The sequence below is a fragment of the Phocoena sinus genome, chromosome 9, assembly GCF_008692025.1.
Source record: "Phocoena sinus isolate mPhoSin1 chromosome 9, mPhoSin1.pri, whole genome shotgun sequence".
Classification (NCBI taxonomy): domain Eukaryota; kingdom Metazoa; phylum Chordata; class Mammalia; order Artiodactyla; family Phocoenidae; genus Phocoena; species Phocoena sinus.
The window spans coordinates 75,808,000-75,823,323 of record NC_045771.1 but is presented as its reverse complement, the minus strand read 5'-3'; the positions used below and the strand labels follow the sequence as shown (position 1 = coordinate 75,823,323).

General features: G+C 35.3%; 1 protein-coding gene across 15 annotated transcripts in view; it reads left to right on the top strand.

The window, feature by feature from the left end:
- FAM126A (family with sequence similarity 126 member A) overlaps positions 1-15,324 on the top strand; it is a 179,816-nt gene that overhangs the window by 39,800 nt on the left and 124,692 nt on the right. For all 15 annotated transcript variants that reach the window (XR_004351501.1, XR_004351502.1, XR_004351500.1 and 12 more), the window contains exons 2-7: positions 576-654; positions 5,930-6,031; positions 12,223-12,402; positions 13,258-13,338; positions 13,839-13,954; positions 14,328-14,423. Coding sequence is in view for 3 of the 15 variants with exons in the window: in XM_032643588.1 (XP_032499479.1) it covers positions 604-654; positions 5,930-6,031; positions 12,223-12,402; positions 13,258-13,338; positions 13,839-13,954; positions 14,328-14,423 (626 nt within the window). In the remaining 12 variants the exon portion in view is untranslated. The remainder of the gene's footprint in view (positions 1-575; positions 655-5,929; positions 6,032-12,222; positions 12,403-13,257; positions 13,339-13,838; positions 13,955-14,327; positions 14,424-15,324) is intronic.

The following is a 15,324-nucleotide window of genomic DNA, read 5'->3' as shown; positions in this document are numbered from 1 at the left end:
CATAAGGGAAGTCCCTCTACAGTTTTCTTAAGATGCATTATCTACTTGGAATTATTTAATTGAAACTAGGGGAAAATGTCCAGTATGTTTTGCAGCTGGTATTACTAAAAGCTGAATGAAAAATTGCAGAGCCAATTTCATCATGTTATGATATTTATACTTTTGTCAAAATTGTTGCTTTTTTTTTTTTTTTGCGGTACGCGGGCCTCTCACTGTTGTGGCCTCTCCCGTTGCAGAGCACAGGCTCTGGACGCGCAGGCTTAGCGGCCATGGCTCACGGACCTAGCCACTCCGCGGCATGTGGGATCCTCCCGGACTGGGGCACGAACCCGTGTCCCCTGTATTGGCAGGTGGACTCTCAACCACTGCGCCACCAGGGAAGCCCAAATTGTTGCATTTTAATGCTTGTTTTTGTACATTGGTTTTGAAATGAACCCAGTAATTTATGTTTGAAACTGCTTTAATTTCACAAGTAACAAAGTAGCTAAATTTTATAGGATTACTTCTATTCTTGGTAATCTGACTATAAAGAAAATATATTCAATATTTTAACATTTTTCTATGTTAATTTTCAGGTTGAAGGTTTAGAACAGATGTGGAAAGATGTTCACTTCAGAGAAAGGGGTTGTGGAGGAATGGTTGTCAGAGTTTAAGGTAATATTTACTGTTTTAATATAATAGTTTTATTCCAAAGAAGTTGTGTCTGTGGTTTAAATTCCAGTGACTTTTTTTTTTAATGGCTAAAAAGCTTAATATCTGTGGAAGCAAAATAATGTTCCAAAAAATCTTATTAGGGGATTATTTACACATAGTAATCTTTCCTAGGAAATTGACTCCTTTTTTCACCAAGTAGTTTGTTTTCTCCCTTTTATGGCAACACCACAAAGAATGGTTAAAGTCTCTGAAAGTTGATGTCATTCTCTCCAACCAGCATGAAAGATTCACTGTTGAAATGTTTCTCCCAATTTGGGGGGCACTGGGAGTGGGCAGATCAACGATGAAGAGGAGATGGGAAGATATTTGCCCAACTTTCTATCAGTGCATCTTTCTCTAGTTGGCTAACCCAGTGCCTGTATAAGCGGTATATAACTCTTGGTTAGTTGATGAAGAAAAATAAAACTCTGTTTTCTTGTCTCATGAACTCTTCTTTATGATAGTTAAAATAGTGTTCCTTTAACCAGTTAGCTAACTTCTTTTTGTCCCCTGGGTCTTGTTGTTACACATAATTATGTGAGCTTCCTGATCATGAACCACAGGAAGGAAGGGTTTGGGCTGAAATTGTCATTTTTTGTCCAGCCAAGTTAGCCCAAGGCCTCGGACAAAAGTCAGACTTATTGGCTTGTTTCAGTGAGGGAGACTATACAATAGGTACCCTGTAGGCATCTCACCAAACAAAGGAAAAAGTAAAATTGTTATAGGATTTTCAGAAAAGGTGAAATTTAAACGAAGCAGTATTTTGATAGACTCAAAACAAAGCAGAGCTATGTGTAATGGGGTTAAAATCTGGCCTGGACTGTGAAGTGGACCCAGGGTAATGTTGTCTTGGGAACTACAAAGTTAACATCTGTGTGGAATGTTCGGTTCAGAAACCCCTTGTCTGAAGCCTGCTTCTCTGTGTCTAGGTGACTTAGATCCTCCTGCCAAGAGTGGGATGTTTCATTCTTAACCGATATATGTTTAAATGACAAAGTTCTTGATATCTATGATTTTAGATTACAAGGCTTCTCACTGAGTAAGAATACAGTAGTCATTCAAAAATGGAGGTTATGACACTTTTTAGCTGCAGTATGTCCTTGAGAGAAGCAATGTTTCCTGTTAATTTTGTAGCTGGCCTTACCGGTCGTTATCTCATCCTGATGAATGACAAAGGTTTTCATTTTCTCAGCTTTTATAGTCATGAATTGAATATCTTTTTATGGATCCCGTAACTCATCATAAAGTGATGTAATTATACATGCACTTATAAAAGGGCACTGTATATAGTATACATATTTTAATAGTTTGATTAAATCTGGTGTGTGCCTTTTATTCTTACATATGTTGTCTTTGTGTTTTTAAGCTTTTTTCCTGCTTCAAGAGTGTTTAATATGGTTCATTACCATGATTTTTTTTTTTTGGCAAGTTGATTAAAATTGTCAAGTGTAACAGTTGAATACCACTTCTAGGGCATTCTTATATTAATGATGAAGTAAAATTTGCAAAAGCAAATAGAGCCAGTTAGCCATTCTTTACTATGGGAGTTGTGTCAAGAGGGCTCGATAAAGGAGGTGAGGCTTAGGGGAGGATCAGCTATTAAGGCAAATAACTGAAAATCATGACTAATTATCTTCCCTTCCCATCTTTTTGTTTATTTCTTTCCCTTCCTGGGAAGGAAACTTTTCCTTGAGAGGAGGGGAGTAAGATCCTGGGCCCCATGAAATAAAAGGTTATTTAACTTTCCCCTAACCCGCCAAAATTAAATATACCCAATTTTCAATCAATCTGACATAACAAATGATTTAAATTATTGTCAAGTATAAGGGAAGATATTTCCTATTCCTTGGTTAATTTGGTAGGCATTTCTGAAAATTATTTTGAATTGTGTTAATGTGTGTTGAATTCAGCTCTGTTTATATTTGATGAAGAAATTAAGGTTACCAGACAAAATCAGCAGTATAGTAAAAGTGATAGAAGATAGGAAAGTGCATGAGAACAAATCTCCCAAGTATACTTTTAAAATTGAATATCTTGTCTTTTGAAATGATTTGTGATGTTAATTATGTATTTTGGTGAAAATATTTAAGAAATAAAGTTTAGGGATCATCTATCTATCTATCTATCTATCTGTCATCTATCTATGCCTCTGCTTGGTTGTTTAATCTAATAACCGTGGTGCTAATAAGGCCAAGGTCATCATGATTAATAAAGTAAGTGGTACAGAGTACATGGGGCTGAGAAGTCAGACACCCTTTGGTCTAATCATAATTTTTCCTCTAGGTGGTTTTACGATGTTGGACAAATCACATAACTTCTTTGGGTCTCGGTATCCTCACCAGAAAACGTGAAATAGGTGGTCTTTGAAGATGATTTTAGCTGTGCACTGTTCCATGGGTACAGTCTGAACCCCCAACCTCATAACGTCACTCAACATTCTCTCAAATGCACAAAGACAATGCAGTTTGCTTTGGGCAATTTTTATTTCTTTTTTCTTCTTTGCCTTTGGAAAAACTAGTATTTACTCTAGCTATGGGCCCTCATTAATATTCTCTTAGTATACCAACAAAGAGAATTAGACTCAAACTTCATCATAAATAGTTAGTTCAATCTCTGTCTTTACAAATATTTATTTGTAAAATATTATCTTTCAGATTGTATTGTGTTTTTCTTAATGTTATATGTAGATTTATCCACCAAATTTTTGATTTTCTGGTAGTCACTGAATCGCAATATGTGACTCAAAATCTAGTCTTATGTGTAATGTTGTTGGTCAGAATTGTTTTATTTATTGGTTCTCCACCCATCTGTCCATCTTCATTAATTCTCTTCCACCCAACCCATATCACTTCCTTACATTTTATAAAAGCCATCTGCCAAATGATACTTTAGTATGAAGCATCTGTCTTCTTCAAATTTTGCCAAGACTAATTTCCTAACATAATGTCCCATTATAACTTCTTTTGTCTCCAGTTCTGCCTTCTGAAAAGTGAGAAAGCTTAGCTGGTATTTAAGAAGGCAAGTACCTTTGAACTAGTACAGTGTAAGAAAATTTAAAGGTTTGCTGTCATAGTATTTAAATCCATAGGCCATTTAGATCTTAAGGTTTTCAAAGCACTGTTCATAAACACAGCAATTGTATTTTCTCTCCTTCTATAGACAAAAGTAACTTTTCCCACATTCACAAAATGAAATAATGGCAGAATTGTGATAAAATATAATAGTTCACTACACTAATTTTTGGGAGATCCTTCCTCTCATTTAGCAGTAGTAGCCTAGGCCCAGGATATTTTCTAGAACTTGTCTTTTCAGAAAAGAGCTGTCCTTTTGCTTTTGGCTGTTTCACAAAAAATATTTTACCTCATGAGCGTTAATTGGTACATAAACTGAAAATTGTAGTTCACATTTTTAATGACTCTTCCAGTTTTAGCCTAGATAGTGTATGTAATAATCTTTCTATTCACTAATCATTTTTTAAGATTTATTTTTCAATTCACTTGGTTTAAAATTTTGTTTAGACACACGTGTGCACGTGTGCACATACACACACATATATTAATGTGTTTTACATGTATACTTAGGTTCGTTATCATTCAGGTGATTGGAAATCTGTTGTTTGACTATTATTCCCTTTTATATAAATTCCATCAATATTAGGTTACTCTTGATCAAATAGCGGAAATGGAATGTTGCCTGGAGATCTTTTGCTACATGCTTTTGAAACACTGAAGAAAGCCCTAATCTCCTCTTTGTGTAAGCAGCTGCAGTGAAACTCCCCGCTTCCGCCCCCCCACCCCGGAAGAATTGTGGAAGGTTCCCAGACAGTTCACATTTACTTACCATTCTGGTAAACAAAACTATCTTAATAAATTAAAAAAAGAGGCTATTCACTCATATATCCTAAGGTGAAATGTGACCTATTTTTAAAGAATCTACTGAAGAGTAAACAGTGCCAGTATTTATTTCTTATTTTGTTCATCTATATAAATGTCTTCAGCAAAGATTTGAATACGAGGCTTTGTGCTGAATGCTGTGGATGGAGAGATAAGATAGTTCTTGCCCTCAAGGAGTTCACAGTAGGGTAAAAATGAACCAAATGTCCTTATTATAAAAATTAATGCTGTTTAATTTTCTATGTCTATTTATGCACACACCCACCTATATACACTAACCATAACCCATTTTAAATCATGAAATACTAGGATGTGGGACATGTAAGAAATAGTGTATATCTTGGCATGACTGTTAGCAATATCTTGAGACATTATATCTACTGCAGGATTAACATTGTTGATTAACTGGTTGATTGATAGAAATAATTTTCATGGGAAAAAATAATGACTTGGGAGACAGAAGTTGTTAAGGAAGGGGTATACTCTAGAAGGATAGGTTTTTATCATTTGTTATGATGAAGTGGGTTTTTGTTTTTCTTCAGATTTCCCTACTACTTTTATCCTAAACCGTCTGACTTACTACTGGAGTTTTATCTCTTCCCATTCCTCTCTGGTCATAGTGTCCTTTCTGAAAGGGTGGCTCTGTGATTAGTTGCTGCTATTTTAAATGGAATTAAGAACACTAGTTTGTTGGTAGTGTGACTTTCTTCTCCAGTTCTGAGAAGTAAAAAATTTCCCCCCAATTCTGTAAAGTAGAACAGTCTTACTTAACAGTCACAACATGTAACTCAGGAGTTACTTTGATAGATGATCTGTGGCTTTAAGGTTTGAAACATTAGATCCTTATATAACATGTTTATTAAGAAACAGGATAAAATACTGCTAATAGATTGATAACCTGTATAATGCTACAAAAAATGTATCTCTGGCTTTACAAATGATTTGTATTCTTATTTCTAACCCCAAACTGTGATCAAAGATGAAGTGCTGAATGTTAATTTATGTCCCTGTTGATGTTGAGGATTAAATATATCTTTTATTTTATTTTTACAATTTTTTTGTTGAGATATAATTCACATAATGAAAAATTCACTATTTTAAGATGAAAATACAGTGGTTTTTAGTGGCTTTACAATGTTGTGCCACTAACACAAGCATCTAATCCTAGGACATTTCCATCACCTCCAAAAGAAACTCCATACCTGGTTAGTCACTCCCAATTCTTCCTTCTCCCAATTCCCTGTCCCCCAATCTCTGGCAACAACTAATCTGCTTTCTGTATTTGGATTTGTCTGTTCTGGACATTTCATAAAAATAAAATGTATTTTTTAAAATTTGTTTAGACACTACCAGAAACATCTTTACCAAATTATGCTACAAATTTGAAAGACAAGAGTTCTTTAGTTTCATCTCTCTATAAAGTTATCCAGGAGCCACAAAGTGAGGTAAGTACTCTAACAGTTTATTGTGCTAGTAGTATTCATTTGATTGATTTTTTAATTTGTTACTGTGAAAAATAACACATATATTAAAAAGGGTAAGAAAAGTATAGCTTAAAGAATTATAATATATATTCTGGAGTGTTTAGCTGATTACTTTTGAGAAGTAGATAGAGGGATAAGAGAAGAATACTTTATGTGCAGAAAAATGGCAGAATAAAAAAAATTATAATAAAATGAGCTCCAGTGTACCATCACCCAGACCAAGAAATAGAATTATTACCATATTCCAAAGCCACCTCTGAACATGTTCCTGCTCATCTACCTATGCATTATGTATGTAGGTATCTGTCTATCTATCTATCTATATATCTATCTCGCTGGAGATAGCCTTGGAAAGTCTGGGTCACTGCATTCATTTATTCATTCAGCAAATATTTGTGTGCCCGTTATGAGCCAGCTGCAGTGCTAGGCAACAGAAAATCAAAGATGAGTAGCACATGGTCTTTATCCCGTAAGAGGAAAGGGAGGAAATATGTAAATACATGCTTTCAAGGCAATGCCTAACTGAGTCTAGATGGATTTGCACATGTTTTCCAGGTGTGGAAAGTAAAAGGACATTCCAAGCTGTAGGAATAGTATATGGAGGCCTGAGAAAATATGCGGAATTTGAGGAGTAGCAAGTAGTTTGGTCCTGCTGGTGTTTTTCCCAGTCCTTTCTTCTTTTCTCTGTGTGCCCCTCCACCCCACCCCACATTTCCTTTTCTTTTTTAGATAGCAAGTTTACTTTGAAGGTGACAAAATGATCTATACTCCAGATTCTGGTGCTTATAAATCCCACCATTCATAGTAGAAATATAATAGGTAAGGATTGGAAATAGTGAGGAAAATCAAAAGGCATGGCATTCAGATAAAAGCAAATAGGCTAATGCAGTAGTTAACAAGAGATTAAAGACTGTTGGGAACTGAAGCTGGAAAGGTAGGTTTAGGTTGTAACCATGGCGGGCCTAGAATTCCATTATAAGCAGGTTAGACTTTTTTTGCGCTGATGACTTGACCAGTTGATTGTTTTAGGAAGGTGGCTATGTGGAGGACAGATTGGAGAATGGAAAAAATGAAAGGAAGAAGACTAGGAGGCTATGACAACAGTGTAGGAGGGCTGTTGAGAACCTGAACTAGGGCAGTGTCAGTGGGAATGGAAAGAGGTGGAGTAGAGAGGAGGAGTATGAGGTATGCATTCTTTTTATACTTGAGTTTGGTAAGTGAAACGATAGGCTCTAAGACCACTAGTCCTATTATCTAGGGGTAAAACAACTTACACCCTGGTGTCTAGTCCTATGTGGACCTATATGCCTTTGGGATGAAACTATCAAAACTAGAGTCTTTTGTTATTTGAGTAGGTAACCTCTTTTGGAGGGGGTCTAGAATAACCCAGCTTTTACTGATTATTCCATAAAGAAGATTATAAAGATTATGAATTTTAGGTGCTGAAAAAAAGACTAGGGTTTATATTGACAAGACAAAAACTTTAACTGGAATAACTAAATAGAGCAACCTTCCTCCTTCCCAAAGCTTCTTAATTTGTATAGTAGCTTCTTTTCTTGAAGGGTTTTAGTTTTTGAAGTATTTGGGTAGAAGCTGTCTTACAGTTTTCCATGTTTATTTGAGAATTATTTTACCAAATGGATCAAGTATAGCTGTGTGCTTTATTATTATTTTTTTTTTGTTTGTTTGTTTGTTTTTTTTTAATGCGTTACGCGGGCCTCTCACTGTTGTGGCCTCTCCCGTTGCGGAGGACAGGCTCCGGACGCGCAGGCTCAGCGGCCATGGCTCACGGGCCCAGCCGCTCCGCGGCATGTGGGATCCTCCCAGACCGGGGCACGAACCCGTGTCCCCTGCATCGGCAGGCGGACTCCCAACCACTGCGCCACCAGGGAAGCCCTATTATTATTTTTTTAACAAATTAAGTCTTATTTATCATTTACTGATCAGTATTTTGAAAGACTTAAAAATTATTTCTCTAATGAAGTGTGTTTTAACCAGGCTGCTTTGGATAGAGGTAGATTTCTGATAGGCTAGTTTGGTTCATAACATTTCTTTCATTCAGATGACAGTGAGCTCTGATGGCTCAGAGCAGTATATCTCAAACTATTTGTGGTGAAGTACCAGTTTAATATTTTTTTTCCAGTCTCTCACAGACCAATATGTGTACCTAATGTGTATGACAAGTATGCAACTCACATCACATGCGAGGTACGACATAAATTTGATGACCCCTAACTGATCCATACTCTGTTCAATAAGTCTGCTGATCACCCTCTTGGTTATTGCAGCCATATCAAGTTGCTATAAAAGTTTTTAAATATTTCCTCTCAATTTCTGTATTTATATTGTTGAGGACTGGTAACAGTTTGTAGATGGTCTTCAGTCCATGGACCACACTTTCAGAAGCACTGGTTTAGGAGGTTTTGCATGTAAGTTTGTTTTATGTTTTTAGCCTGATGAATGTGGTAAAGGCAGTGTGTATTCTGTATTCTTAAAAAGACAACTCAGTCTTTAAAAATGTACTTAGAAGTGCTTCTAAAATATAGCAGTGTCTACTTTAACATCATAACCTTCCTTTTACTCTTTAGAACATTTTGTGTCTTAAAAGTGGAGATATTCCCAAAAAGTTGACGTCATTGTCTTTTGGCATTTTTGAAATTTGGAACGTTGATTCTGCTGTTATTTGAAGTCTGGGATATTTGGTATTTGGATTTTACAAGTAGTACTTTTTCATTATTCAGTTAAATTCATTTGATAAATATTTATTGAACACATATAGTGTGCCAGAAGTCACTTAGAAATGTAGCAGTGAACAAAACAGAACAAATTCTTTTTCTTATAGATTAGAACTTGTATTCTGGTAGGTGAAAGAAACATTAAACAAATACCTAAATGTATAATAAGATGTCAGTGATAAAACTGTGAAGATAAATAAAGCAGAGTAGGGGAAGTATGTGTTGGGACTGAGGAGGTGATGGTTGAATTAAGGTCTGAATGAATTAGAGGAAGAAAATAAAACTGGGGCAAGAGCTTTCCAGAGAGGGAATAGTAAGTGCAAAGGCCCTGAGGCAGGTATGTGTGGCAGGCTCAAGAAACTGTAAAGAGGCAGTTTATGGATACAATGAAATTTCCTTAACCAGTGCTTTTAATTGACTAAGATAGGCATAGGATTAGAGGCTAACAATGCTCAAGTCTGTTATGAAACCAGCTGTTTTTTTTGAAAAAGCCGCATAAAATCTTCTAGGCATAGCAATCCCAGAGTGAGAGGAGGTCAGTTCATTGGCTACTGGCACATGAAGAGTAGTGCCCTCCAACTTTTCTGTATCTGTTTCCTACCTGTATTCTCAGTAACTGTTCAATTCAAAAAAAGTTTGGAAGATTCTCTTGTGAATTTACCCAGACTTAGCTCTTTTCCATCTTCTATCCCTGCTTTAGTCATTTAAAGGCATTTTTTTTTTTTTTTTTTTTTTTTTTTTTTTTGCGGTACGCGGGCCTCTCACTGTTGTGGCCTCTCCCGTTGCGGAGCACAGGCTCCGGACGCGCAGGCTCAGCGGCCACGGCTCACGGGCTTAGTTGCTCCGCGGCATGTGGGATCCTCCCGGACCGGGGCACGAACCCGTGTCCCCTGCATCGGCAGGCGGACTCTCAACCACTGCGCCACCAGGGAAGCCCTTAAAGGCATTTTTATGATACATTTCTGTTACCATTAAAATTCTCTCTTAAGATACAGCTTCTTACTTATGAATAGATTGTTGTAAAATTTCATTTGTAACTCAGTTGTTTCAGAATTCAGAATGTATTTTAGAATGGAAAGAAGGTACATGATGATTAGACCATAAAAAGGCCATTTAACACATCAACATATACTTAAGGTGCAGTTCTCTCTTAACAGTATTATGAAACCTACCCACCAAGTATAACAATGTTTTCATGAGAAAATAATTCAAAAGTTCAAGCAAGACACTAGGAATACAGCATGTTGTAATGCTCCATTGCTTGTCTCAAATACATTCAGGTTAGGGCTTCCCTGGTGGCACAGTGGTTGAGAGTCCGCCTGCCAATGCAGGGGACGCGGGTTCGTGCTCCAGTCCGGGAGGATCCCACGTGCTGCGGAGCAGCTAGGCCCGTGAGCCATGGCCACTGAGCCTGCGCGTCCAGAGCCTGTGCTTTGCAGTGGGAGAGGCCGCAACAGTGAGAGGCCGCATATCGGAAAAAAAAAAAAAAAAATATATATATATATATATATATATATATATATATTCAGGTTAGATAAGTCAAACACTGCTTGTGTTTCCCACATTGTATATTGTTTTATTCTTTTCCGACATTTTCCATTATGTTTATAAAGGAGTTAGAAAGCCTTGCCTTCAGTCAGACCTTCCTGAGCTGTGTGATGTTTTTGGTTTCAGTTGATAGCTTCTTTGTCTCAATTTCCTTATATAGAAAGTATACATGAGGGTAATGACATTGTACCATATAATATTGTGGGAATTAAATGGGTTCATATATGTGAACGTACTTTGCAAGCTGTAAAATCCTGCACAGATACTGGTATTTACCTCTAGTGTTTTGATATGCATAATTTCATCTAATCTCATTGCAGTATATAACTTCTGCATCCCTTTTGAATCTGTCTTCATTTGGTTCTGCTTTCATAAACCAAAACTCCATTTAATTTTAGATTTTAAACCAGTTTAAAAGGCCTTTTAGGGTGTTTTGATTAAAATTGATTATGTGTTCATGCAGCCTATTGAATAAATTTTCAGCATAGTTTCACAAGTTTGCAAATAATTTTTAGATTATATTAATTGATTTAATCAAAGCTTTCCGTGGTATTTAGAGAAGACCGATGTTACACCACAGTATAAGATTATCGACACTGGTCCACAAAGAAATTTTAAAACTCCACCCTGAAAGCCAAACATTCCCCTACCAGTCTTTCTTCCACCATCCCCCTCTCCATTCTTCCAAATTCCTACCCTAAAAACTTTTCTTGCTATCTGTGAATGGGGTTACTTTGCCTCTGACCCTCCAGTTTCCTTTTGCCTTTGCCATGCCACAGTGGACACCTGTTGCATTCTGATGACCATTCTGAGAGTGGAAAAATGTTCCTTAACTGTCAGAAGATAGTTTTTCAATAGGAAAGACCAGTTTGATTTAGTCAATATTTATTAAAGTATAACTTTTTCTATAATACTGACTTTAATTATACCCGGTTTGCTTTACATATTGAACTTTTTTGAAATCAAAACATCCACTTTAGTTCCTGTTCATTCCAATTATTGGTAATAGAAAATCTGTTTTGTAAATTGACATCAATCTATTGCCTAAGTTAGTGAAGTGAATGAACTCCCATTCGCTGAAAATATAATAGTAGCCTGCTTGTTTGAAAAGTAGCCCTGACATATTCGTTAATGACTTGTGTGTGATGATTATATATGCTTTAAGATAATACCTATAAAAGTCTCTTATCTTGACTTTCTGATTTTTAAAAAAATGTCTGTTATAAAGATACAGTCAGCTCTGTTAACTGGGTAACTGGGGGAGTGTGGTGGGGGGAAAAAAAGGCTATCAGTAAGTCCAAATCAAGTTTAAAATAAAATGATAGCAATGTTTAGATCATCCAGGGGAATTAACCATGGTTACAGTAAGAAACTGGACCTAGGGGCTTTATATTATTCAGCTTCTCCCTCCACATACTGGTCATTGCTGTCCCATGCTGCCTAGTTATAACTCAGGAGGGCAATGAGACAGTAACTCCCTAGGACTCCCATATCAATTTCTCCAACCCTGTAGCCGATCATTTATACTGACATGTTTTATCTGGAAGCAAGGATATTCAGGAAGAAACTTCTCACAACCTATCTATATTAGGAATTTTAAAAGATATGGTTTTAATAGCAATACTACCTTCGAGTTACAGAATGTTTTAGAGTTTATAAAGTGCTTCAGTATACACTTAGTTTGCAGTTTGGCCTTCCACTAGAGTTCATTACTAAATAGCTTAGCTGTGAATAGTTTTGTGTTTCCAAAAAATGGAAACATTTGTATATTTCAGTAATTACCAATCAGGGAAAACCTTTTATATTTAATACATCAGTGTCATTCAAATACAGTCCAGTCCTTGAATGAATATTTTGTCTTTCTTGCAGTTGCTAGAACCTGTCTGTCACCAGCTCTTTGAGTTCTATCGCAGCGGAGAGGAGCAGTTGCTTCGATTTACACTGCAGTTTCTTCCAGAACTGATTTGGTGCTACCTTGCCGTCTCAGCCAGCAGAAATGTGCATAGCAGTGGATGCATCGAAGCTCTTCTCCTAGGGGTTTACAATTTGGTTTGTATTTAATATAGTTAAAATGTTTTCTGACAGAAGCCAAGCATATAACCCTTTCAACAAAAATGAATACATAATGGCAACTATTTTTCATTTTAGTAAAGCTAATATTTATTTTTAATACATCAAATGACTCGTAGCTCATTCTCCCAAAAATAACTTTCTGGAGGTTGAAGGCTATATGGGCATACATACAATTATGTAAATATACATTTTTTGATTGATTGGAGACTAAAAATCAGCCCATTTAAATGATTTTATGGAGGTATCTGAAAATACCAGTGTTGAGTTTTCAGTTTTTTAGACTTAAAATCCACTGTCTATAAATTGTCTATTGTGACCTTCACAGAAAGTTTGGGAGAAAAGATCTAGTCTAATATCTACCAATAATAATTCTGTAAAATCTGGACTGTCTCCAGACTTCACACCATTCATTTAAAATACATAGTTTGCATTACTAATAGTGTTTGTATATTAAATAGTACAATATTCTAGATACATACTTAAGGTTTGTACTTTTTAAAGTGGAAAAAAAAATTTAAGGGTCATTTCATAATGTATTTCATAACTATGTTAATTGATTTAGAAAGTAGAACTTTTTACATGAGAAAAAATCAATGATTATTACCACACTACATCTGTATTTCATCCTTAAAACTATGTTACTTACATTTTAAGGAGAAGATTAACTCCTAGTGTTTGTGAATAATCAATTATCATAGTTTAAGATTTTAGCTGAATTTAAAATTCCTTTCTTCTCAGGTCTTTTTTTTTTTAGACTAACAGTTTAAATTCAGCTTTTAAATTTATGTGTAAAAAATAAATATTGTAAGATATTTTCTTTCACTTTTGTAGGAAATAGTTGACAAACAGGGACATAGCAAAGTATTGAGTTTTACGATTCCATCTTTATCCAAACCATCTGTATATCATGAGGTAAGTGACATTTTTATCAAAGTAAGTTTATTGGTCCTAAGATTTGAAGTTGCTATAAATTAGGGTCTGATTATTGAGACAAAAAATTTTATCAGTTTATTAGTGCCTTAAAAAGTATAAAACACCACACAAAGTATTGGCTATTCCCAAAGTAAAAATGGGTAATCAAAATCATTAAACTAAAACCTGATTTTAAAAGATCTATTAAGAGTATTCATTTTAAAATATTCTCCCCTTCTCCTGACAGATAAGATTAGATTTTTTATGTGTGGCAATTATGTATTTCTGGGGTAGAATTTTTAAAGTTAAACTATTTTGTATTTCTATTTGTGGTTTGTTTTTAATTATTTGTTAAATCTTTGAGCAGAATACTTAGTAGGCAGTCTGAATATTTCCAAGATGTATGATGTTCATGGCATTCATTCTTACTGGTGTATATATTCTAAATACCACATCTTCAACAGAATGGTTTTTTCTTTATTCACATGTCTTTTCTTTAGCCTTCCAGCATTGGGTCCATGGCTCTGACTGAGAGCGCCCTATCCCAGCATGGCTTGTCAAAAGTTGTGTACAGCGGACCTCACCCCCAAAGGGAGATGCTGACAGCACAGAATAGGTATACTGTGGAGACATAACCCGCTATTGTACCATGCTAATTTTTTAAGAAATTATTTCAGTAGATTTATAAATAATGTTTAATGAGTTGTATGTAACAATTTTTAAAATGTTGAGTCATTCTATACAAGAGAAAAACACATCTTCCCGATTTGTCACTTACACTTTGCTTCAGATGTCATCTGGAACATTGAATTTTTAAGATAATTTTCATATGACTGTTACTTTTTTCTTTCAGTTTTGTATTCTTATTGATGTGATTATATTGTACAGGTCTGTTTTGTAACATAATATCCCTCCCCAATGCTTGCTTAATTACAGTTGACTTCTAAGAATTCTCAAGATTTGTAAATATTCTTTTGGTTTATCTTTAGGTTTGAAGTGTTGACATTCCTTTTGTTGTGTTACAATGCTGCCCTAACTTATATGCCCAGTGTTTCTCTTCAATCACTGTGTCAAATTTGTTCAAGGTAAATTAAAATTCAAATGTTTTTAGTATTGAAATATATGAATCTAAGATTGCTAGTTTGTTACATATCTAAGTTATTTCTGTTTTGTTTAATCATTTGCTTGAAACACTAAATAGGTTAATATAAAGCTCCACGTAGTTGACATACAGAAAGCTCCCTAAAAACACAATGAAGTCACAAAAAACACAGTGAAGTGGGTAAAGCTGAATAACATTTCAATAGAATATTTAATTAGAAAAGGATCAAAAAAAAAAAAAAGAAAAGGATCATACTGTATAATTAAAAGAATGGAACTATTATGACCTTTCAGTTTTTGGCATGTGGTTGGTTTCTGTTTTGTTTGCTTTTTTATCTGTCTGTTTATCTATCTATCTATCTATCTAGGTAGTTATTTTCATTGTGCTCTAATTTGGTACCAAGAAGGAAGTAAGAGATACTGGTTTTTAAACTTTTCATGTTAAAAAAAATTTAGCCAAGAGCTTGGTTAAGTAAATTATGGTAATCCTTGTGTATACTATGCAAATATTTAAGAATTCTGATTTAAAAGAGTACTTAATGATAGTGTATATGGTGTGATTCCAGTGTTGACTGAATATGACCAGAATATTAACAATAGTTATATCTACTTGGTGGAATTATAGTTTATTTTAATTTTTTTCCTGTGTGATTTTTCTGTCATTCTCTACATTTTGTATGTTGAAGATGTTACTTTTTTTTTTTTGTCCGCACTGCGTGGCTTGCGGGATCTTAGTTCCCCAACCAGGGACTGAACCTGCACCCTCAGCAGTGAAAGTGAGGAGTCCTAACCTCTGGACCACCAGGGAAGTCCCTGTTACCTTTTTATAAAAAAACAAAAACAAAAGAAAACAAAAAAAACAAGGCTGAGAAAATGCCTTTGGTA